The sequence below is a fragment of the Biomphalaria glabrata genome, chromosome 13, assembly GCF_947242115.1.
Source record: "Biomphalaria glabrata chromosome 13, xgBioGlab47.1, whole genome shotgun sequence".
Taxonomy (NCBI): domain Eukaryota; kingdom Metazoa; phylum Mollusca; class Gastropoda; family Planorbidae; genus Biomphalaria; species Biomphalaria glabrata.
Window position 1 is genome coordinate 13,546,134 of NC_074723.1, and position 26,389 is coordinate 13,572,522.

Sequence of the window (26,389 nt, forward strand, 5' to 3'; positions counted from 1 at the left end):
CAATACGTATGAGTGGACAAAGTGAAGAAGTAGATTAGTTTGTATTTTGGGACGCTACTGCGGGTTGCGTCTAATCGAGAGAAGTTAAGGTTCTTTGTTTGGCACAATCACAAAAGGTGAACCAAGCGACTAGCGTAGTGAATGAAATACCTTTGTCAATGAACATTATTGACTTGTCTGTCAGAGAGAGAGAGAAAGAGAGAGATAAAGAGAAAGTAAAGGAGCAAAAGAGAATACAAATAGAGTAAGAGGGATGAAAATAACACACAAAAAAAAGGAAACATAAAGTTTAAGAGACGTAGAGAAAGAGAGAGAAAGTGAGCGTAAGAGAGAAATAAAGATAGAGAAATGTAGTGTGATTGGTGTTTGAACAACGAGAGACAGAGAAAACAAGAGAGAGAGAGAGAGAGAGAGGGAGCGAATTAGAATAAGAATAGAGAAAGAGAGATTTAAAAAAAAAAGGAAACTGATAGAGTTTAATAGACAAATAGAAAGAGAGCATAAGAGGGTTAGAGAACGAAGAGAGAAAGACAGAGCCTTTACAGAGCCTAAATACAGTGTCAGAGTACTAATAAGGTAAAAGACAAGACAAATATATCAAAACAACAACAGCAACAAAACAACAACTCGGCCCAGTATTGCACAATTAAAAGCCAATTTGAAGTCGACCATGAAAACAAAACATACAGGAGCTCTAAGGTAGCCTCCCTTGTGTGGGCCATAGGCTCAGTACTGACACCTGAACACATCCATTAAATAGAAACATCCCGGCATCCTCCGTGTTTCCGTTTCTCACCATTTCCTACACAGACAAATGGAGACTTTTAAAAAAAAAAACAACGTGAAGTATTCCGATGATCTACAGCTACCTTTCTAGCGCTCGCTTCTTGGGAAGTCCAAGAATCTTATTTCCTAGAACCAAACATTCCAAATGAATCAAAGGAAAAGGTTTCGTAAAAATGTCGTGATAATCCGTTTCTTGTTTGAATTGACGAAACAATATCAGACCAGTAGTATCGAGTTCCGTCCATACTTATCAATGATAAGCTACGTTCGTTTACAGCACTGTTTATCGTAATATCTCCATTAGCCACATTCATAAGTTGCAATCATAGTAACAACTAATGTTAATATTTACAATCTACGTATACAATATTTTTTTTTACAAAGCTAATATCAGCTCACTCTGTCTGTCTGTCACACATTTTGTACACCTTATTTCTCCCACTTCCCATTCTCGGATCAAGTTGAAAGTTGGCACAATTACTCATTGTCCTTAAAAAAAAACACGAATCAGCAAGAAAAATTAACCCATCAATGAATTAATCAGTATAATTTTTAAATTAATTGTTTGATATAGAAAAGGAGAAAGACATCTTTACAGTATTGAGAAAAATGGATGTAAATGTGCAGTTCTTTCCCTTTATAAATTTTGCTTTTTAAAGTATATGATGAAATTGAAACCTTAAGAACATTGAAATCTTTGAGACCGTATATAAATAGTTCGAGACGGTTGACTAAAAAACAATCTCAATCCTACTCTGGAATGCTTTAGATATATTTAGAGCTTCAGTGTTTTATTTTTATCTGCAGGGAGAGAAAAAAATAAAAGAGTCAAAGAAATAGATTAGACCTACAAGGGGAAAGAAATCTTTGAAATAAATACTTTATTGCCTGGCTAATAAAATCTCCAATCTGTTGCCTTGAAGTGACGTTCTAGTTAATGCTCTTGGGGTTTTCCAACTGCTTCCAGTCCCAAATAGTTGAAACGTCGAATGTAATAGTTTTCAAGATGGATTTTATTCCACTCTCTTTTTTGATGGAAAACTGTGAAAAAACGTTTCGATCCGATTTTATATATTATGGCTTTAAGCTCGGTTGATAGGGCATTGCGCTAATAAAGCAAATGTCAGTGGTTCGAGCCTCATACCAATTTTTTTTGTCATTAATTTTCAATGTCATAGAAATGTTTTGTTGACTAGAGCAGTGTTTCTCAAACTTTTTTGTTAACGGAACACTTTGCATATTCTGAGTATGTAACAGAACACTTTTGCTTATTTAATTCACTTAGTGGCTTACTAGTTAATTATTCTAGTAGTTCGTTGAACACCTATTCAGGCCTTGTGGAACATTAGGGTTCTGCGGAACACAGTTTGGGAAACACTGGGCTAAAGTGAGTCTTGCAGTAGACCTACATTCCACAAAAATAGAGGCTCTGACAAACTGCAAATGCACAATTTTAGGCCATTTGTTATCATCAATACAACGAATTAATGCAGTGATTTTTTAAAAAATAAATGACTTAATGTTGAAAATGATCAGTGCATGTTTGTCTAAGTCTAGAGTAGAAGATGGGGAGATAGGAGGTGAACAATGGGCGAAATGGACAAACTATTTCTATGCTTTTGAACAAGTTTGATACAGTTTTATTTCCTCCATTGTTCATATGTGACATTGTTTTGTTTCCCTAACGCGAAATGGGCAAGAATTCGTAAAGGGACTTTGTACTCCCCCTCACTTCCTTCTCCCCTCCCCCGACAGTCTGATACACCAATCGTAGCACGTGATGTTCGTATTCCAGGTCAACTTGCAGACGATTCAGTCCCGCCAAGCGAGCGCCCGTGTTGTGGTGGCTTTGTGTTTCTTCCTCCTCAGGGAGACCTCTTAGTGTCACTTTTGGAGCTGACGTCACGTGAGCGATAAAGTTGTTGAAAAACACCTGAAGAGCTTAGCGCCGCTACCTGAGGCCCCCCCCCTCCCTGCCACAAGCTGAGAGGGCTTATCTTGTGTTTGTTTCCAGCCGCCCAGTTAGCAGCATCGCAGTTTATGGTCGTCTGCTGCCATAGGAGCGCGCCACATTTTGAATAATTGGATTTCCGCCCCGCGACCGAGAGAAAACTGTCCTGTCAGAAAAATGAGGATTAAATATGTTTTAAAATAACTTTGGTTATGTTGAATACACTCAATATCTCTGACAGGAATTTCTTTTTAAAGCTATCGACAGGTGGGAGAGGCTCGATAAAAAAAAACACCTATAAAAAGAAATTGTCTAATCTCGTGGAATTTATCTCGTTTTTATTTTAAGTTTAACTTTTTTAAAATTTCGGTTTTATACTTAAAAGTGTGGAGAAGGATGAAATGGTCGCTATAAAAAAGAAGCATTTAATACTTCTAAACTTATCTCTTTTCTTTTTGAATGAGTGGCACTGTCTACCGATGTTTCACACTCCCACGCATAATTTTAAACAGCAGTCCGATTTTTTAAGTTACCGGTAAATCTTTGGTATTCCATGGCATGAACAACTCCGATTGACGGACTTGGACTTTGCTGATGATGTTGCACTACTGGGGGCTACAAATAAATGCATTCAAGAAATGACGGAGAGCCTAGACAGAGAGGCACCCAAAATTGGCCTCTGCATAAACTTGGATAAGACTAAAATTATGCGAGTGGGATATAAGGCAAAGGGTGTCCCCGTCAGACTTGGCGAGTCAAAGCTTGAAGAGCTGGACAAGTTCACGTACCTTGGCAGCATCATAACAAATGATGGAGATGCTTACCATGATGTAGTGTGCCGAATAGGAAAGGCAGGGAGCATTTTCCAAAGGCTGCAGCCTATTTGGACTAGCCAAGCCATTGGACTCGAGACAAAAATACACCTTCTCAACACAATCGTCATTCCAACTGCTACGTATGCATGTGAGACATGGAAGTCATCTGTCAAAATTGAGAAAAGACTAAATGTGGCTCAACAGAGATGGCTGAGACGGATTTTGGGAGTCAGTTACACAGATCGGGTCTCAAACAAGGAAATCCTATGCCGAACTGGGAGTCGAACACTTAGTGAGGTTGTGACTAAGCGTCGCATGAGGTTTGCGGGACATGTTCTACGTCAAAATGAATTACGCACACCAAGAGTTGCGATAACATGGAAGCCAAAACGAGGAAAGCGCAAACAGGGACGTCCTCGTATTACTTGGCGACACACCTTCATGGAGGACCTCAGAACAGTGGACACCAGGTGGGAGGAGGCTTCTGACATTGACAGTGACAGACGTTATGAAGACAGCTTGCCGCCCAATGCGCCGCACGGCGCGGGAGGACCTAAGTAGAACTCACAGCTGTCTGTGACTAAACAGTTAACTAGCGTGTAATGCGGCCACCTCAGCGACCGAACACCTTTAGTTTTCGCCTAATATCAGTTACCTGTATCAGCTAGGTGAACTCGGAGATGTCCAAACGAAAAAGAAAACTAGCCTTATCTTATCTTATAAAATATGGACGTTACTTCAAAAAAAGAAGATAATTACGTCATACGCGTGTCCCTAGTTCAATCTAGTCATGCATGTTAATCAATGACTTTGCCTTGTTACTGGTTTTCCAGGCTGTCTCAGGCAACCCATTCTAATAGCACTTGGAAAAAAAAGAATATTTTGTCCTAGATGATGAAACAAGGAATGCGTCTTTATCTTTGTGTCTGAGTGTTTTATTAGGTTTTTATTTTTGTATTTGAAGATTATGGTTCAGTGTTTCATGTATAATTGCTACTTTACTTTTAAGTCTTCTATCCTGAAGGGTCTTTAAATTTAATAATTTTTACTAAAGGTGTAACTCTTCACCGAGACACCAACTGAAAATAAAGAAATTCATCTCTCATTCTCCATGACATTGACACACTGTACAATTGAACCATGACTAGATACCCATCTTTCGTTTCTATATAATAAACTTCATTTTGTCTTAGACTTGAGCTACAAATAAATGTTTATCAATGTTGTCCTCGGGAGTTTCTTTTATTTAATCAACAGTGAAAAAGCTTAAAATAAACTAGATGCACATTACGCTAAAAAGTTATGCCCCCATCAAAGACAAAGCAAAGCATCGCTCCAATTTTTATGTAGAAAACATGTAGAGCTTGATTAAAAGATGCATCCTAAAAAAAATGAATTGAGTGAGTTGTTAATTTAAGGTGCCTTCATCTTGTGCGAAAATTATTAAATTAACGTTAGTCCATTGAAGTCAAAGGGGGGCGTTTTAATTCACTTACCTATACAAACATGAACTAAATTCTCTCAATTCAAGTCAATACCCTATTGGTAGAACTGGGATGAGTGCCAGGCTGCTTGGGAAGTTTTGTTTCTTTATATAGTATAAGATAAAAGACCTAAAGGTATGAGCTTCTGTTGGTTTTTTTAATATACGATCTATCTATCTATCTATCTATCTATCTATCTATCTATCTATCTATCTATCTATCTATCTATCTATCTATCTATCTGTCTGTCTGTCTGTCTGTCTGTCTGTCTGTCTGTCTATCTATCTATCTATCTATCTATATATATATATATCTATCTATATATCTATCTATCTGTCTGTCTGTCTGTCTGTCTATCTATCTATCTATCTATCTATCTATCTATATATCTATCTGTCTGTCTGTCTGTCTGTCAATATTTCTTTTTATCTGTCTGTCTATCTATGTATTTATCTCTCTAGAGACCCTTCATGACAGAAGACTAAAAAGTAAAGTAGCAATAATACATAAAACACTGAACTATAATTTACCAATAGAACAATCAAACACTAATAAAAAAGATAAATATAGAGGTAAATTTCTTATTCCATATGCTAGGACAAATGTTTACAAGTGCTCCTTCTTCCCTAGTGCTATTAGAGAATGGAATGAGTTGCTTAGCCAGGAGAACTAACGATTTAACAGAGTTTAAGTCATTTATTAATATGCAAGACTAGATTAATACATATTCTCTTTTGAAATTAGGTCTGTAAGATAAGTTGATATATATCTTTATTAGTTGGAACTGCTATGACATTGTAACAGTTCAAAATTTCTTCCTCTTCTTCGTTCTCAACTGTTCAAAATGAAAGTGTAGTTTATTTGAAGAAACACTGCCCCACTCATACTTCATTTTGGAAATCGAACACATTGACATTATTATTGAAATAAAAATTGTAGGATTTATTTAAAAAAAACTAGTTTATATGACCAGTTGTAGACTTCAGACACGTTGGATGGTTAAGATTACTGAAGTGCTTCTTGAACATTCAACACCTGATTGCTTCCCTCAAAGAACAAAAATCTGCACTTTGTTTCTCCTTATCATATACATGGAGAACATTTTTTTTCTATTTCTTTCCTGATAAACTTGACAAAACTTTAGACATTCAATGTCCCTCTCTTAAAAAAAAAAACCAGCAAAAATAGCCTGCTTCTGCACCAGGTAACTCGTGTACGCAGGTGTGACTTTAATCTGTACACATAAGCTCTTGTATGTGGTGTCAGAGTTGGTGTCGTTTAAAATTTAAAAAGTGCTTTATAGGACAATTAGGTTTAGTTTCGTAAATGGACAAGTTGCTTATTGCATATCTTTCAAGCACAGACCTATATATATATATATATATATATATATTATATCGAGACTTAAAAACGGAAACAAATTCTTATCCGCGATTGATCAACTGACTTACCTATATAGGCTATTTCTATATATATATTGCTATGTATCAATCACAAACTATGTATTCACGCCAATTCATGAAATAAAGCCATTTCCTGTTAGTTTCCATTAAGATAATGTTTCGAAATCCTAGATCGAAATAATACACGCCAAATGATGTAGTCATCTTATGTACATTTAAATAGATTGATTTTGATTATATGTATCTAAAAATTGCAAAATAATAATTATGGGACGAGAATGCTCTTGTTCTCGATGTTTAATTACTAGATCTAGACCTAAACATTAAATTATATGTTACATAAGTTAGTTTGAAAAAAAACACGACACTTTACTTTTTATAATAACTTTACAAAACAACGCCCTGTTTCATCTTTTTAAAAAGTTTTTCACGAAATTTTAGGTAGAGTTAGAAGATTTCCATGTCCAGTCTGGATATAATATATATATATGTCGGTCTTTGCTTTCAAGTTTTTTAAAACTTTAATTTTATAACAATAAGAAAGGTAGTAAAATCTATGTGCTTTGTAGCTTGATATATATTACACCTTACTTCCGTTTAGAAAAGTTGAACCCGACTGAACACTTAGCCCAACCAACTGCTTTGAACTCCTTATTTATTAAAAAAGAAAAAAAAAAGACACATCTGGATGTTTTGGCAGTCTAATTGATCTCACCGCAACATCAAGCTCTCAGAATAACCTTATACCAATCTACTGCTAGTCCAAGCGTTAACAGCAGACTGCACCGGATCAGAGAATTATTTTTTTGGTTGTGGTAGGAGAGGGATGTGTGAAAGATTATCCCCCCTTTCCCTCCAAATTGATATCCTCATCAACTCTTCCCCACCCTGCCTTAAAACCAAATGAGTTTTTTTTTGTTCTTCACCTGAAGGTATCTAGCCAGGGGGAAGGCACTCCATGCACGGTACTTATTCAGTCTTTAATCCAGGTACCGAACAGAGAGGTCAGGTTGACATTAGACTTAAGGAAGCTCTCCGACTGTTCCTTTACTTTCCCGTCTTTTCAATGCGAAATCTTCTGTTTCTGATGTCATTTTATGAAACAATTGAAAAGTCATATTTTTCTTTTTAATTTATTTTTAATACTCTATTAACCTCTAAGATGAAGTACTATACAACACTTTCTAGAGTGTCCATATTGGTCAGGCTTGCACCTTTTATAACCCTTGACCAAAGTAAAGGATTTTAACTAGAGGCCAGGAATGAAATATTGGCTCTTCACCGACCTCTTGTCTCCCTTCGACTAGATAATCCTTTAATTACATCCGTCTTTGAGGGGTTAGGTTCTGTCTTTGAGGGGTATGGTTCTGTCTTTGAGGGGTTAGGTTCTGTCTTTGAGGGGTTAGGTTCTGTCTTTGAGGGGTATGGTTCTGTTTTTGAGGGGTATGGTTCTGTCTTTGAGGGGTATGGTTCTGTCTTTGAGGGGTATGGTTCTGTCTTTGAGGGGTATGATTCTGTAAGTCCCACCGGTGTTCCTTGCCTCCGTGTTCCTATAATGTACCACCACAAGCCGCGAAGGAGTAGCCAAAGCAGCGTAGGTCCCAGTGAGGAATGGCTTGGCAAACACTACGTCTTATCTGAGCATTTCTTTCATCCTCTCCACTTGCAATGCGGTTTTATAGATTGTGACGTTGCAGGTCAGTGGTAAGGCCTTATATAACGAGTGGCCTCGGTGCAACTACTACTTGTGATTATAGAAGTCCACTTTCATTTTTTTTTATTTTCAACTTATTGATTCAAAAGTTATGAATTTATCCTCAATGTAAAATCTATTACATGCGTTATAGTCTAAAGTCTAAAGGGAACCCTTATAACGAGACACAAAATGAAAGTTATGGAAGGAACAAGAAGTAGGAACATTGGACAGGTGGTCCAAGTTTTTCTATCTGGTATGATAGAAGGCTTAAAACGCACCACTTCTGGAACGGGTAAACTTGCATGTAACCGATTGATACGAAATGAACTAAGACAGAGTCTTATCAGTTAAGTGCAGGATACGCAATGTAAGGAAATGCAACAGGGCAAAAAGAACAAAAAAAAAAAAAAGAAAGAAAAACAAAACAAGACCAAACGTTAATTTTGGGGCGGGCTATAACCTTTTTGTGGACTCAGAGGCGCCCGAAGATTCAGAATTTAAAAATGCAAGTCTTCGCCAGGATTCAAACCAGGGACCACTGGTTCGGAAGCCAAGCGATTTACCGCTAAGTCACCGCGCCTTTGTGTATGTTGTTTAAAACATATAGCGCCATCTTGATAAAAAACTACAGTTAAGACAAGGGACATTACAAAGGAGCACACGTCATGTAATACAAATATATCAACTTAAGTTATACTTTACAAATAGGTGGACTTTGGCTTATTCTGTCTCGAAGAGACTGTCTCAGCAGAGAGCGGTGTTACCGCACGGATAAAGTAACCGCTAGTTACTGACGTTCTATTTTGTTTTGTTTCTGAGAACTTTCCTTAGTTTGAACTTCAGTTACTCGTCTAAATGTTCATTCGCACCGAGTCCCGATGAGACGTTCACGTTTCGTTATGCATCAATGACATTAGCACCAAATAACCGTAGCCGCCCCCTCCTCGTCTTATCAAACTATCTCTATCCTCCCGTTACCTTGAGGTGTTTTTTTTCCTCCTCACGCGAATGTCTTTATTTAAAAGTATATTTATTCATCTGAGTGACATTTTGGTGCAATGACGTCATGAAGTTCCAACACAGGTAAAAAAAAAAAAGGAATTTGATGATGATTCTGACTTTTACCTCATTTTTTTTTCTCTTTTCTTCCTTTGCTTCAGCCGTGTGAACAATTTCGTTGATATCTGCTCACTTTTGAGTTCTTATCGAGCACATTCAACAAATAGTGGAATTCCGAGATTATTTTCTGTAAAGTTTGTGTTAAAATGTGAACAACTTGATAGGGGGAATGCCAAACTTAATTTCTGGACAGGAACGAGCTTTTATTTTTTTTTTGAAATGTCGTTTGATACTTAGAGATAAATAATTAAAAATAATAAAAAAAAAAACAAAGAGAAAGGAAGAGAGAAAGAGAAGAATTAGAACAGAAGAGAACGTAAAGAGAAAGACATAAGATGAGATGGACAGAAGATAGCAATTGAAGAAAAAGAAGAGAGATTGAGAGAAAGAGAGAGAGAGAGAGAGAGAGAGAGAGATGAACGAACTTGTATGGCAATAGTTCTATGTGGGAGTACGATAAGCCAGCTAAACAATATCTCTACTCATTCTATACGTCTTTCTTTTTTCACTTGCAACTTTTTTTTAAATAGCTTCATCGCTGTTGCATTAAAATTTATTGTGTGAATAGTTGATGATCTCAAAATGTGTCAGGTGATGGTCAAAGAAAAGAGAGAACACATGAGAACAGTAGCTGTTTCTTTCAACAGTTGTAGACATCTTACAGGGGCGGAATGGGTATCAAAATCGGCCCGGGCATTACCATATAAACCGTCCCACAAATGGCATGTCATATATTTTCGGTGGGGGGGGGATTTTTATCCCACTCCGCAATTTATATACATATATATATGTGTGTGTGTATATGTAATTAACCTTCATTACATTCTGATATTTCATTCTTTCAAACGTTTTTTTTTCTAGCCTAGAATACTCTCTTCCTATAATTAGTGGAAAGACAGTACACACCGCCAAAGGGCAGCTAGGAAGTCCGGGGGAGCGCTGTGAGCTCCTCCTAGTGGGGTCCGGGTGAAGCCCCGGAACAAAGAATTATCTCCATTATTTTAAGCTTTAAAAATGCATATTCTGAGGTATCTACAGTGCAATTAGCCTGCTACTCTTTCGCTAAAAAAATTCAAAAACCAAATCTGCTATTCAATGGAGTCCAACGACTGGTAGAAAATGGTAAAATGCTTTAGTTTTTGTACTGGAGGGGGAAGGGAAACCACAAAACCCCTTTTGGCTACGCTCATGAAATTTGGTGACTGTAGTTTGCTTAAGTTGGCTGCACTGGGCAGTAAGTATAATTTCCCTTTCAGACAATGAGGTCTGAGGCAAGTGATGGATTGAAGACCCTCCCCTCCCGGCTACGCCCATCTGTTATATTATAGGTGTAAGCCTAATTCCCTACAAAATATATAAAGTTTGATAACGCATTGAAAACTGGATGTATGCATTCGTAGGATTACATAATGTATTTTATTTATACATGTATGTAGTCTGAAAACTATAAACAATACAATAACAGCCTAATGAGTTTGAAGCTTTTTGGAATTAGTTACAGATTACAAACGTTTCTTCAATAAATAAAATTGTTACGTCTTACGCATTTCATGTGTCAATCTAGTCATGTATGTTGATCTGTGACTTAAAATATGCTAAATCATTGGTTTTCCTGGCTGACTCAGGCAACCCATTCCATTAAAAGACAAGAGAAAGTAGAACGGTTAGAGAGGCACTTACTTAATGTTAAAAGCTCTTGCTTCCTCCTAGTACATTCTCAAAAACGCCATTTGTATAGGAATATACCATGACCCATTATTGAAAATATAAAACTCCTTTCATTAAATATCGAATGTGACAACGCTATATAAATTATTGTAATTATTGTAATAATTTTCATCATTGATGACTTCATACTAAGTTGCTCGACCGACTAACCCACTCTTTAGTGGACGAGGTCTTATCTGAAAGCCAATGTGGTAGAGGTACATCTGACATGATATTTGTTCTGCGACAATTACAAGAAACATGCAAAGAGCTATAAAACCTATACGCTGCCTTTGTGGACCTCACCAAGGCTTTCGACACAGTCAGTCGCGATGGTTTGTGGAGGATTTTAGCTAGGCTGGGATGCCCACCTACGTTCCTTTCCATTCTCAAGCAGCTTCACGTGGGACAAAGAGGCCAGATCAGACACAATGGTGCCCTTTCTTATCACTTCCCAATAGAAAATGGTGTGAAGCAGGGCTGTTTACTTGCTCCTACTCTATTCGCTATCTTCTTTGGCGTAATGCTGGGTCAAATGAGGCAGCTATTGCACGAAGGCATCTATATCCGGTTTCGTTCTGACGGCAATGTGTTCAATCTTCGACGTCTACTATCCCATACAAAAACAAAGGAGATGGTCATAACGGAGCTACTCTATGCCGATGATTGCGCCCTGCTAGCTCACAATGAACATGACCTCCAGAACGCGGTAAACGAATTTGCATACGCTGCCGCCTCTTTATGTCTATGTATAAACCTCGGGAAAACAGAAGTCATGTTCCAGAAGTCACCCAATAAAACATATTCAGCCCCAAGGATCACCGTAAACGGACAGCCCCTTAATGTGGTAGACCACTTCACATATCTAGGTAGTATAGTGTCAAATGACGCCTCACTTTCAAGGGAAGTTGATAACCGTCTGGCCTGGGCTAGTAGCACTTTTGGACGCCTTCAGGCGAGAGTTTGGCGGAACAAATCGCTTCGCCTGCCTACAAAAACCAGTGTCTACGAGGAGGTGGTTCTCTCAACCCTTCTACCAAAGATGCTAGCGCTCTATCATGGACATACGGTGGCAAGACCGCACTACAAACAGCGATGTCCTCTGCGAACGCCGGTATGGACAGTATAGAGGGACTTCTTTTGGTCCGACAGTTACGCTGGGTAGGGCGCGTATCCCGTATGGGAGACGAACGTATGCCAAAGGCAGTCTTTTTTGGTGAGCTAAAAGGTGGTCGATGTAACAAAGGCGTCCCACGGAACGCTTCAAAGACCAGCTTAGGCGTCAACTTTCCTTGGCTGGCGTAGAAGAGAACACCTGGTTGAATGCGGCCTCAGAACGACACAGCTGGAGGTCACTCACGAAGGCCGCGGGATACACATTTGAGACCAAAAGAAAATCTGCTGCCGCGGACAAACGCAGACAGCGTAAGTTAGATCTAATCGACCACCTGCGGACAAGGTTATGTTTGTCCTGGATGTGTCACAATATGTTGGTCTGAGCTGGGGCTGCGCAGTTAAGGGAAATACTGCATTCCTCACTAATCTTCGGACTCGAAGACTTGCCTTATTATTATTACTAAGCATAAATTTGCCATTAATTATAATTGTATAAAATTGATTTAGATCTAGATTTATTTTTTTATTAAATATTTTAATTAAGTGTAGTATTTTAGATCTATGTTATTAAAAATAAACAAAAAGAAACTTACTTTTTCTTATCAAATCGTAGAAAGAATAGCTTTATACCCCTATTGAGCTGTGAATAAGTAGGGTGGTTTGCAATATCGCGGCTGTGTGTATGTGTTAAAGTTAATTTCTAATTTTCGCGCCTTTTTTTTTTTTTTGCTGCTTTATAGCAATGTTTTCTAACTTAACCTCTCTCATCCCTCTTTTTGGTTAAATTTCATTGGAACCATTAAAAGACGGGGGAGGGAAGGAGCAAAACATAATGGGATTGCCATCAAAGGTCCATGCCGACCAGCAAAATGATGAGGCCAAACACAGCCTCGAAGACATCAAAGCAGTCCATGCCGCTCGTGCATTGCGGAAAGTACGGTCTAACGTTTTGCAAATGATAACACATACAGTGTATAGTGTATTTTTTGTTGTTCTTGATATTCTTGATGAATTTCAAACAAAATTAATTGTAATAAGAATTTAAAAAAAAAAACAACAACAAGATAACGTGTTCGGGCCTTTGTGTCTTGCTGCTGTCACTTTTTTTTAAAGTTGTCTGCGTTAAATTTTTTTTTCTTTGGTCGCGACCAGACCGGCCCATTTGGTACCGGCCCACCGGGCATTTGCCCGTTTGCCCATATAGCCAGTCCGCCCCTGACATCTTATGTGCATTTAATCATTGTTTTAGACTTCTTATGTGCATTGATCATTGTTATAGACATTGCAAGTTTAATGTTATTTCCCATACAATATGATACAGGAGCATCATCCGTGCATCAAAACTAGATCCGAGAGTAGATCCGAATATTTTCTTCTATTTATTACAATTCCTACTCTAAAATCTCTCCCCTTCGTCAGAGTTAACAAGATTTTAAATAACTTATTCGGACTATTTTTAGTATCCTATCAAAATGAAATTTCCCAGATAAATTCTTTCTGCGTGAAACATAATTTTTATTAAAATTTGAAAACATTAACCAGTTTTTTTTGTATTACTTGTTTAATATCTGTCTTATAACCATAGACTTTATTTTTAGCAGAATCATTTATTGAATTGACTTATTATACATAAGTAAACTATAAACAAGTCAATAATTATAATTAAATGAAAAAAACAAAAAACAAAGTCACATCTTATCCAACAAACGAAAGATCTTAAAAAGTCAGGAAGAATGAGATGGAAATCATGAGATATGGTCATCATGTAAGTCAATCGGATTACGACAGTAGCAAAGTCTTTACTTACAATTAATATCAAACATTTTGTAAAATAGTTCTCAGAGCTTAATAAATCACATTTCTAAACTCTACGATGAAGTGTGTACGCCTTTTAACTGATAAAATAAGGGTCTTCTGTTTCTGTGACCCATGGTTAACAAGTGTGTCATGTGTCCAGCACAACGACCAACCGCCTTTACTTTTTACGAACAAACGTCTGGTACCCATTAGAATTGGGTGAAATCAGAGGCGTCCCAAAATTAAAAATCACCGGGATTCGAACCCGAGACTCCTCGATTCGGAAGCCAAGCGCTGAAGTTTTGTGCCTTTCAATAAATCTCGTTACTATCCCCAACCTGGCGACATGAGAATGAGTGAAACAAAACATTTCCACCAATAACAGCCGCACTCTGAAGAGATGCACGGGCCTATTCATATTTGCATAGTTGCTTTGTGTTTATAAACTTTAATTGATAAAGTCAGTTCTTGTTATTGAATAGCTGCACGAGATCTTGAATATTCACAAAGCTGAAGAGACAACGACGAGATAAGTTGTCAGAGATGATCTTTGTCCAGCAACAAACACTAGAATCTTATTGGTTAATTTAAGGTCAGTGTCGTGAATGCAATTTAGACATTTTGTGTGACGTAATTTATGAGTGCTAATGACTCTCAAGGTCATATTTTGTTCTCTCTGATTTGGCAGCTAAAGCCGAAACCTGTTTATGTTAGGTGCGAGAAATCTTGAGATGGCGCTGCTGCCAATGCTGTCATTTTATGAGTCTCTTAAAATTAAAGCATGTCAGCTACTTAATATACTCTTCTTCTTACGCACTTTCTCTAAACTTAAGCTGCACCCTGTGGGCCTGTTTAGACAAAGTCTTTAGATCTTGAAATGCGTCCATAATATCTCACGTCATTGGTGGAAATAAAAATTAACAAACATCAAAAGTGCTGAACTCTTTGCTGAACTTTTAGGACTCTTTGATCACTAAAAGTGTATGAGATGTTTTACATTTTGTCAACTATATCAAGGTTGTAAAACTAAGCTCACAATAACAAAAGTTTGGAATCTCCTGACCAGTAACAACAGGGTGTATGCTATGTTTTGATGCTAAAAAAAAACAACATAAGGTATGCGCAATGAATAGACTGAATATAACTGGGTTTTTTTTACTCTCTCTCTCTCTCTCTCTCTCTCTAATAATGAATGTTGAACATCGAAACACTTAATGTCCGCTTAAAACTCTCATAACCTACAGATGTTACATGTTACAAAGCCATGTTAAGTGCATTATTATCAACAAATATTACACGGCTTTATGCCCCGCCATGCATATTTACGTGCGTATGTCAAATTCTAGTCATGGAAAATTGAGTGGCGCCCACTTGAAGGCGGGAGGTAAAGCTAATGAGAATCACAAAGTGGAATAGCATGGGGAGAGGTGTCAATGGATTGTAATGAGGGATTGGGGGGTGGGGGACAGAACGATTGAAACCATTCTGAGATAAAATGTTCAGTGAGTGAAGTCACTAGTTGTAAAACTCGTCACAATACTTATCTTATGTTTAAAAAATATAAAAGTTACTCAAAAAAAAAGATAATTACATCCTACGCGTAACCGTAGGTCAATCTGGTCATGCATGGTAACCAATGGCTTAAATTCTGCCAAGTCACTGGTTTTCCTGGCTAGCTCAGGCAACCCATTCAATGCTCTAATAGCACTAGGGAAGAAGCAGCATTTGTACAAATTTGTCCTAGCATATGGAACGAGGAATGTGTATTTATCTTTGTGTCTTTCTGAGTATTTTATTAGATTTTGTTTTTGTATTTGAAGATTATGGTTCAGTGTTTTATATATAATTGCTACTTTACTTTTAAGTCTTCTATCCTGAAGTCTTTCTAAATTGAGTGATTTTACTAAAGGTGTTACTCTAGTCAAATGTGAATATTCGTTAGTTATGAATCTCACTGCTCTATTTTGTGTCTGTTCCAGTTTCTTAATGTTTTCTTGAGTTCATAAAAACATTGAGAAAGTATTTTAAGAGATTATATTTCCTTCATAATAACTATGAACCCATCACCACAGTGTTTTTTCTTTCAATCTTAAGAAATAACAATCGTCATTATTTTGGTTGGTTATATTGTGAATAATTGTGATACATTTCATTATAATGTCATTATCTTCAACAGATGTAATACTAACAAAGGCTTTGTCTCAGTGTCGGAGGCTTAAGGAAGAGTTCTATATTTTATTTTATACATGGCTACACAAGCCCAGCTGTTACCTACATATTTTTGTCGCTTTAGACGTTGACAGAGCCGTTGGTCTATTGTTAAGATCTAAATTTTTTTTGGTGCGCTTTCTACAACAGTTCGTCACTTCTCCCTTGAAACTCTGCTTGAAGTAACAAAGTTAGTTAGACGCTGTGAATTTGACTTGAATAATGTGACGCTTTGCTGCTTCATGACAAACGTTTTAGAATTCATTTGATTCGCATTGGAAAACATAAATAAAACATAATGAAGCATAATGAAATCCGGAAATATGTTTTTGTTTGAAAACGTGAAATTTGTTACTTGCCCAGTTGATCACTGGAGGACAGTCTGACACGTATGTAAAGACACTGCCCTATATAAATCTAGTTGTAAATGAGACCACACAGCTGTTTCCAACAATATTTGGAGGCGTTAACTGAGATAATAGTTGACAGAAAAATGATGTATAAACATTCATCTACTCTTTCTTATCTAATCTTATAAATTACAGACGTTACTTCCAAAGACCTGCCATATAAGAAGAAAAAGTTCTCAGTAGACACTGTTCAGGGGAGACTACAAAGAATTTCGTTTCCCTTCAATGAGTCTCGATCCTGTCAGTGATAGTGAATACGTTTTATAATAATAATAATAATAATAATAATAATAATAATAATAATAATAACCAACAAAACGGTAGATTTCAATCGCCCGGATCTGCTGTTCATCGATAAAAAAGAAAAAACCGCTACCATTATCGATATCGCCGTACCACTGTCTCATAATTTGAGAAAAACTGAGATAGAAAAACAAAGAAAATATGGAACCTAGGCTAGGAGATTAAGCGTCTATGGAAATTGTCCAAAATAACAATATACCCCATTGTTATATCAACCGAGGGGATAATAACAACTGACCTCACAGACACCTTCAAGGCCCTTAACATTCCTAGGAACATCTTCGTTGCCTGTCAGAGGGCGGTACTGCTGCAGACCTGCCACATCACCAGAAAATTCCTCAGTGGAAACTGTTAAAGGGACTACGATGAATTTTTTTTCTCTTTAGCGAAACTCGACCCTGGCAGCGCCAGACAATGACTACTCGTTCATTTCTAACATAATAATAATAATAATAATAGATTTTAATCGCCCTGATCTGCTTCTCATCGATAAAAAAGAAAAAGCCACCACCATTATTGATATCGCCGCTACCACTGTCTCACAATTTAATAAAAACTGAGATAGAAAAACGACGGCTTTATGGGAACGTAGACTCTTAGAAAAGGCGTTTGTGGAAGGTATCTAAAACAACAATATATATCATTGCTATATCAACCGAGGGGATAATAACAACCGACCTCACAGATACCTTCAACAACCTTGACATTCCTAGGAACATTCTCGTTGCCTGTCCTAGGGCGGTACTACTGCAGACCTGCCACATCACCAGAAAATTCCTCAGTGGAAACTGATAAAGGGACTACGATGAATTTTGTTTCCCTTTAACAAAGCTCGACCCTGGCTGAGAATGAATACCCGTTCGTTTCTAACAAAATAATAATAATATTAATAATACACCTGGTTTTTATATTAACCGAAGGGATAATGTAAACTAACTTCGTAGACACACTCGAAGCCCTAAGCATTCTTAAGAGGATCCTTATTGCCTGCCAAAGGGCAGTACTGATGCATTTAATATTTTTCAGCGGACACTGTTAATGAGACTACTGGGAATTTTGTTTCACTTTAAAGAAGCTCGACCCTGGCGTGCCAGAAAATGAAAGTTAATGTATTTCCATAATAATTGTAATAATAAGATAATAATAATAATATCGTTTTTTTTCGAGAGGTTTTGTAGTAGCACATTACACACAACAAAATATTACATATTCATATAAGAGTCTTAGTCAAACATCAAATAAAAGATAACTTTTTTATTTAATAATTCTTACACAGGAACAAATTGTCCTTCTTTAAAACATAGGTATGATTGGATTCTCAATCTAGTGTAAATGTCAATGTTTATTAAACTTTTTGAACAAGAAACTCAGACAACATCGAAACAAATCTTTATATCTGTGTTTGAATTTCTTGGACATCGTCATGTAGACCAGAAAGTTGATGGCAGCTGACAGCGCCCCTGAGAAGTCAACAAGAGTCTCGTACGCTTCGTACATTTTCGACTGGTTGATAAAGTTTGGCATGAAATACGCCATCACCGTGTCGAAGAATATGCTGGGGCCATGAAGAATAAGACTGACCAGGCAGATGATCAGTAAAACTTTGGCCAGCTGAGGGTCAAAACGAAATTCTTTGTTCCGAACTAACGTCTGGCGTTTCTTTGTCATTGTCCAAATTTTGATTCCTATGGCGACCATGAAGATCAATGTACACACCATTGACGCCCCCAGCACGCCTGTGTTGTAGACAATCATGATAAAGAAGTTGAGATTGTCGTAATTTGAAACGTAAAAGTCGGAGAGTTGTAAGACTGCCACTGATTGGTTCAGCCCTTCCACTAATGTCCAATCGTGTTTGAACATGTAGAAACCGGGCGAGTTGATGAAAATATTGACCAAGTACGTCATGACTGCGGCAATTTTCATGTTTTTTGGAGACAGCAGACGATGCGCTTGAAAGGGCAGAAACACTGCAATGAGTCTTTCAAAAGCGATGACGCCGACCAGAGAGATGCTTATGCAATAAAAGATTCTGTTGAAAATGAACATAGTCTCTGTCATTAAGGTCCCGGCCGTCACGCCGGCTGCCCAGCCCTGCATCTGGGTTACCAAACACTGGCATCGCCTGTATAATTGGTGAAAGAAACTCAGTAGTAGTTAGCACACACAAATTGTAGGCCTATATTTTAGTTTAAGATCAAAGCTTCACAATGGTATAAAAAATGAAATATGAATAATACAAATACATATACATTTTTTTTTTAAAGTTGTAACCTTCAATATTTTAGCCATCGGCTAAACTAAGTATCTGGACCTTGATTTATAGCTGTATGCGTAAAAGGCTCTGTCTGTCTGTCTGGTACCAAGCTTATATCAACTCACTCCGTCTGTCTGTCTGGTACCAAGCTTATATCAACTCACTCTGTCTGTCTGGTACCAAGCTTATATCAACTCACTCTGTCTGTCTGTCTGGTACCAAGCTTATATCAACTCACTCCGTCTGTCTGTCTGGCACCAAGCTTATATCAACTCACTCTGTCTGTCTGTCTGGTACCAAGCTTATATCAACTCACTCTGTCTGTCTGGTACCAAGCTTATATCAACTCACTCCGTCTGTCTGTCTGGTACCAAGCTTATATCAACTCACTCTGTCTGTCTGGTACCAAGCTTATATCAACTCACTCCGTCTGTCTGTCTGGTACCAAGCTTATATCAACTCACTCCGTCTGTCTGGTACCAAGCTTATATCAACTCACTCTGTCTGTCTGGTACCAAGCTTATATCAACTCACTCTGTCTGTCTGGTACCAAGCTTATATCAACTCACTCTGTCTGTCTGGTACCAAGCTTATATCAACTCACTCCGTCTGTCTGGTACCAAGCTTATATCAACTCACTCTGTCTGTCTGGTACCAAGCTTATATCAACTCACTCCGTCTGTCTGTCTGGTACCAAGCTTATATCAACTCACTCTGTCTGTCTGGTACCAAGCTTATATCAACTCACTCCGTCTGTCTGTCTGGTACCAAGCTTATATCAACTCACTCCGTCTGTCTGTCTGGTACCAAGCTTATATCAACTCACTCTGTCTGGTACCAAGCTTATATCAACTCACTCTGTCTGGTACAAAGGTTGCACACGTTATTTCTCACACTTCCCATTCTCGTATCAAGTTGAAACTTTGCACAATTATTCATTGGCATGGAAAATACATGAATCATTTGAATTAGTATAAATAGTCAATTAACTCTTGGTAATTAATTATTTGTTTGGTGCCGAATAAGAGAAATAACTTCTACATAAATTAAAAATAAAGTTGTAAGTGAGGAGTTTTCCCCCCTAAGATAAGCTTTGTTTTTTTTAAATTGATGTTTTATATTGCTTAGTTAGTATAAGATGATAACAGTGGCGTAGACGAAATTTTATTGAGGGGAACCAGTATATTCTAAAGGAGAGAAATCGGAATTTTTTTTGGTACATCTCTTTCCCTTAGAAACCTTTTCGATTTGAAGCAGCTCTGGAAGTGGGCGTACTCGTCCGGACTAGACACGCTCTTAGTTGGCACCGAAATGTAGAGTTTAAAGTATCGATTTCAGTATCTTAGAAGCAAGTTTCATAAAGGAATCATAAAGATTGACAAGGAACTTTTCAAGCATAAAATTTTATCTTTTAGAAATTCACCATTTCTGTGAAAAAAAATGAAAACCTAATGTTTCCCAGCCCGAGTGTGGATTCTAAGTGTGCATGTAATTTTTCCCAGCCCTAGTGTGGATTCTAAGTGTGCATGTAATGTTTCCCAGCCCTAGTGTGGATTCTAAGTGTGCATGTAATGTTTCCCAGCCTTAGTGTGGATTCTAAGTGTGCATGTAATGTTTCCCAGCCCGAGTGTGGATTCTAAGTGTGCATGTAATGTTTCCCAGCCCTAGTGTGGATTCTAAGTGTGCATGTAATGTTTCCCAGCCCTAGTGTGGATTCTAAGTGTGCATGTAATGTTTCCCAGCCCGAGAGTGGAGTCTAAGTGTGCATGTAATGTTTCCCAGCCCTAGTGTGGATTCTAAGTGTGCATGTAATGTTTCCCAGCCCTAGTGTGGATTCTAAGTGTGCATGTAATGTTTCCCAGCCCTAGTGTGGATTCTAAGTGTGCATGTAATGTTTCCCAGCCAGAGTGTGGATTCTAAGTGTGCATGTAATGTTTCCCAGCCCGAGTGTGGATTCTAAGTGTGCATGTAATGTTTCCCAGCCCTAGTGTTGATTCTAAGTGTGCATGCAATGTTTCCCAGCCAGAGTGTGGATTCTAAGTGTGCATGTAATGTTTCCCAGCCCGAGTGTGGATTCTAAGTGTGAATGTAATGTTTCCCAGCCAGAGTGTGGATTCTAAGTGTGCATGTAATGTTTCCCAGCCCTAGTGTGGATTCTAAGTGTGCATGTAATGTTTCCCAGCCCGAGTGTGGATTCTAAGTGTGAATGTAATGTTTCCCAGCCCTAGTGTGGATTCTAAGTGTGCATGTAATGTTTCCCAGCCCTAGTGTGGATTCTAAGTGTGCATGTAATGTTTCCCAGCCCGAGTGTGGATTCTAAGTGTGCATGAAATGTTTCCCAGCCAGAGTGTGGATTCTAAGTGTGCATGAAATGTTTCCCAGCCCTAGTGTTGATTCTAAGTGTGCATGTAATGTTTCCCAGCCCTAGTGTGGATTCTAAGTGTGCATGTAATGTTTCCCAGCCAGAGTGTGGATTCTAAGTGTGCATGTAATGTTTCCCAGCCCGAGTGTGGATTCTAAGTGTGCATGTAATGTTTCCCAGCCCTAGTGTGGATTCTAAGTGTGCATGTAATGTTTCCCAGCCAGAGTGTGGATTCTAAGTGTGCATGTAATGTTTCCCAGCCCGAGTGTGGATTCTAAGTGTGAATGTAATGTTTCCCAGCCAGAGTGTGGATTCTAAGTGTGCATGTAATGTTTCCCAGCCCTAGTGTGGATTCTAAGTGTGCATGTAATGTTTCCCAGCCCGAGTGTGGATTCTAAGTGTGAATGTAATGTTTCCCAGCCCTAGTGTGGATTCTAAGTGTGCATGTAATGTTTCCCAGCCCTAGTGTGGATTCTAAGTGTGCATGTAATGTTTCCCAGCCCGAGTGTGGATTCTAAGTGTGCATGAAATGTTTCCCAGCCAGAGTGTGGATTCTAAGTGTGCATGAAATGTTTCCCAGCCCTAGTGTTGATTCTAAGTGTGCATGAAATGTTTCAGGTCGAACACAAAGTCTTGGAAGAATCATAACCGATATTTCTTTGAGGAATGTGGGAAGTGAGTTAGTAAAGCTTTAGATTTCTAAACCAGTTAGATATTTACGCTGTGAAGATTAACACTCAGATTTATTCAACTTGTATCGAGCTAGTTTCATTCTCTTCCACAGTTGCACAAAGTGTAAAGAAAAGCTTTTGTATCCATAACAATTATAATAGAATTTTATTTAACACTTCTCTTTAACGGACTAGTTATATTACGTGTACATTTTCTTTTTGGTTAAGAGGACCATAAGATATCTGATACATTCTTATGGTTATGTGGCCTATTGAGATTTCCATGGTATTATAGCCTATTGAGATTTCTATGACTTTATAGTTAAAAATTTCTATGGTTTTATGGTATAGTAAGATTTCTATGGTTTTATTATCTTTTAAGATTTCTACTATCATTAAAGAATCTCGATTTTGTTGCAGAAAACATAAGACTCTTGCCTTCATAAAACATAGAAACTTGCCTTCATAAAACATAGAAACTTGCCTTCATAAAACAAAGAAACTTGCCTTCATAAAACATAGAAACTTGCGCTTGATTTATTTTTACTTTGTCACAAAATGGAACAATTTAATTTTTGGCATTAATCATGATTAATATCTGACTGGCATTATCACTATTATTACATTCGGGTGTAACAAGATAGTACCTACAAGATACTAAGATAGTACCAACAATAACTCAAGTGCATGAAACATCAAATTAGCAAAACCTTTTGTTTCCGATCGTTTATAGACAAAGTGCTTTAAAACAATAACCGTCTTTTTAAAAGTTCCAATTACAATATGCTAGTATACATACACAGTTAAAAATGAAACAATTTCATACCTGATGGGTAGCGTGAAACAAAAGATAAGGTCAGCTACTGACAGAGCTAGAAGAAGCACTGCTGAACTATCCTTGGACAAGTCGTAGCTGGACAAGACCACAATGTTGATGGAGGTACCACAAAAAGCAAAGATTGCGAAAATTTGAGTCAGACAACAATTGAAGATGAAATCATTAAGACGGAACCAATCTTCTGCTACTTCCCGCGTCTGTATGTCAGTGGCTACTGTCGACAGAAACAATGAAGAGCTCTCTGAAAGTGATTCATTATCCATGATATTTATTTGTAACAGAGATGTTGGCCATTGTTGGTTCTAGGTTATACAAAACCTATTGACAAGTAGATCTAAAACTGGAGCTTTGTTATCGATTTCAGACAATGATCAAGAAAGACGAGCGAATTTAATCCAACTCTATAATTCAAGAACACAAGATAATGCATGGTCCTCCTAGTAGCTCCTAGACTGACATACAATTATATTGTTTGGAATTCTGAGAATTGTACAACACTTCTAAGTTTTAATTAGTTTCAGAAGATACTCCAACATGTCATTAAGTTATCCTACCAAGGAGAATAAAAAAAACCCCACAGAACTGCTGATGATAACTAACAATGTTTTTCTTTGATTATACATTACAACGTGACGTCTTACCACTTTAAATTGGAGATACTTCTCACTCAGTTTATAATTGAAAAGAAAATATGTACGTTTGACCGGTCTGTAATTAGCGATCAAGAAAACTGAATTATAAACCAACCAGTGTAGTATTTCACGAGTGTAGATGATAACTGCTATCAAAATTTAACAAATATATCCACATACTTCATAATCTTAAAGCTCGCCCAAGCATTAAAACATACATTCAATTACTAACGCACATACGAGGCATTTTGAAAAACATACCAGAAAAAAATTACACTGGACCTTTGGTGAGTGCACAGATGGCCTCTCTTGGTGTTAAGCTTTACCCACTAATGTACTACCTGTTAGTCCATAATGTTTCTAGTTTTATTATCCATAGTGTGCAGTTTTTCTTTCTCTAGAGTTCAGGGTAAAATAGTATTGTTTTTTCAGTATCTCTAAACTTTACTAAATCACTTGGTCATCTTTTTTTTTTCTTTACAGCTTTGTTTTTTTTTCAGTTCTTATAATCTCTTAAAGCAGTTACATTCTAAAGTCAACAAAAAAAAATGTAACGGGCCAGTGCAAATATTATTACTCCCTAAGAAAGGTGACTAACAGCTCGGTGAAATCCATACCATGGAATATAGAGTAATATAGGTTTGGGAGTCTTACACTGGTCCCATGAAATATAATATTTTCTACTGCACGATGTCAACGTAAAGCATTATATTGTCAGGGCCGGATTTAGATTTGCCGAGGCCCTAAGTTATTTGCGATATGGGACCATTTACAAGTCTAGATATTAGTTTATATGCCAGTGCATAAGATTATCGGATACTTAAACTGATGTTTAATTGATAAGTATATAGATTGAAAACTTAAACTTAAAATCGCTGTTATTCATAACAAATTCAAAACATAGTTTTAGAGTCCCCATTAGTCTACAAGGAAGTGAAGGCCCTAAGCTATAGATTGTGTTGCATATCTGTCAATCCTGGACTGCTTAGTGACTCAGGTTTTATCGTCTGGATTTTTCATTTTGGGCCTATATCAGTGTAGCATGACGATTTTCTCACGTGGTATATGACGTAGGCGATGGATTAGAAAGTACAGAGAGTTGATCAACATCTCTAGCAGCAATATTTTAGTAGTAGTAGTAAAGTTGGCTTAATGGTATGACATTGTATAATTTCAATGCCCTAGTGGTACATGCCAGAATGGCTTCATACATATTTTTAAGTGTATTTGTTATTGAATGGGACTTGTTATTTGGATAACTCCTTATCACACTTTTATGGATGACCCCTCGATGTTTTGATTTATGAAAATGACCAGTGTATAGTTTGAAGATAGAGGTCAAGTATATCATTGGCCTCCTTCAGTCGTGAAACGACTATGGTTCATCTCGAACACTTTTTCATATGGCTGTGGAGCCCTATTTTGGAGAGACTCCCGTCCACATATATTGCATGTCAAGGTGGCTTTCGCTTTGGTGGTAGAGGAGCTGGCCATTTTCCGTGTGGCACGCTTTTCTTCAAGGATCGAGGCCCATGTTTTCTCACTTTCTATAGCTTTCTTGGTCACCGTCTCTCATCAACTAGTGCGGTCTAAGGCTATGTCTTCCCAATGGTCAGTATCAATGTTCACTTTTTTAAAATTCCTTTTTATCACATCAACGTAACGAGGTGGGGGCGACCAGTTTTTCTTGAGCCAGACGCAAGTTGCCCATTCAGAATGATTTTCGGGATGCGATTGTCCTCCATCCGGCGAACATGTCCTAGCCAGCGCAGGCGGCGTTGCCTGAGGACTGTAAAGATGCTGGGAAGGCCCGTTCTCGCGAGGATCTCATTATCGCACACTTTTTCTTTCCATGCTATTTTTAAGATCCTTCGAAGGCAGCGCAAGTGGAAGTATATATGTGACTGGAAACAGGAGGCCAGGTTGTTGACTTGAGTATTATGTTCGGTCTGATGCAGGATGTAAGATGTTGCTTTCTAAACTTTGTCAGTTTGGTTGCTCTCAGCATTTAGTGAGTATGCTCATTGTTATATTTTGGAGATCTAGTTTCATGGTGTATTAGAAAAATATGTCTTGTCTAGAATTAGACTATATCGTTTGTTCCAATATTTCTTAAGCCTGTTTGGCTTGAAACTACATTGTACTTCGGCGGATAGATAACAATGACCTATGTGACTAAAAGTGAAAATATCCAGTACGTCTCCAAGAAAGAGATACCATTAATGGTGTCGTACCTTTTAGGATACATAGAGAGAACAATAAGGAAATATTTCATTTGGTAGGTAGTAATCTCGGAACCAATATAGTTGCTAGGGCTATATAAAAAATGACGGCAAGCTTAGGTTTAGAGACTAGCAGAGACGTAACCATAGAGACGGTAACGACAGAGCCAAACACGAAGACATATTTCCCTTTACGGAAATAATTATTGGAAGTTTAGAAAGGGATATTATTTTATCAAGTTTTAATGATTGTCTGAATGTTCAAGCAGGGCCGGCCTTAGATAGGTGGAAGCCCTAGGCAAAGTAATTTGGTGGCCCCAAATGAAATAGGAAATAAAAAAACAGAGGAAAAAAACTAAACTAAACTATTTTAAGTCGTCTGCGAGGCCTTAGCCAATCAAAGGCCCAAGGCGGCTGCCTAGTTCGCCTATGCCTAAGGCCGGCCCTGGTTCAATCAGCTGTGTGGAACCGAGACCAATCATTATAGAAGGCCTCAACACTGACCTGCGACGTCACAACCTGTGGGCAGTTTAGACCAATAGCTCTTTGCCATGTGTTGTCGATGGTCGTTGACATGTAACACATAACTGCTCGTAGATATCTAAACCGCTG

The 26,389-nt window shown here is 37.8% G+C and overlaps 2 protein-coding genes across 2 annotated transcripts in view; one reads left to right on the forward strand and one right to left on the reverse strand.

Moving 5' to 3' along the window:
• The window catches only part of LOC106053363 (transmembrane protein 26-like), a 226,343-nt gene that overhangs the window by 29,278 nt on the left and 170,676 nt on the right, over window positions 1–26,389 (forward strand). The gene's annotated exons all lie outside the window — the stretch shown is intronic.
• LOC129922413 (C-C chemokine receptor type 5-like) lies at window positions 18,131–23,337 on the reverse strand. The gene is made up of 2 exons (XM_056008385.1): window positions 22,912–23,337; window positions 18,131–18,920 (listed from the first exon to the last, which is right to left on the reverse strand). Exons 1-2 carry the CDS (start codon window positions 23,184–23,186, stop codon window positions 18,131–18,133), a joined length of 1,065 nt encoding a protein of 354 aa, XP_055864360.1. The 5' UTR covers window positions 23,187–23,337.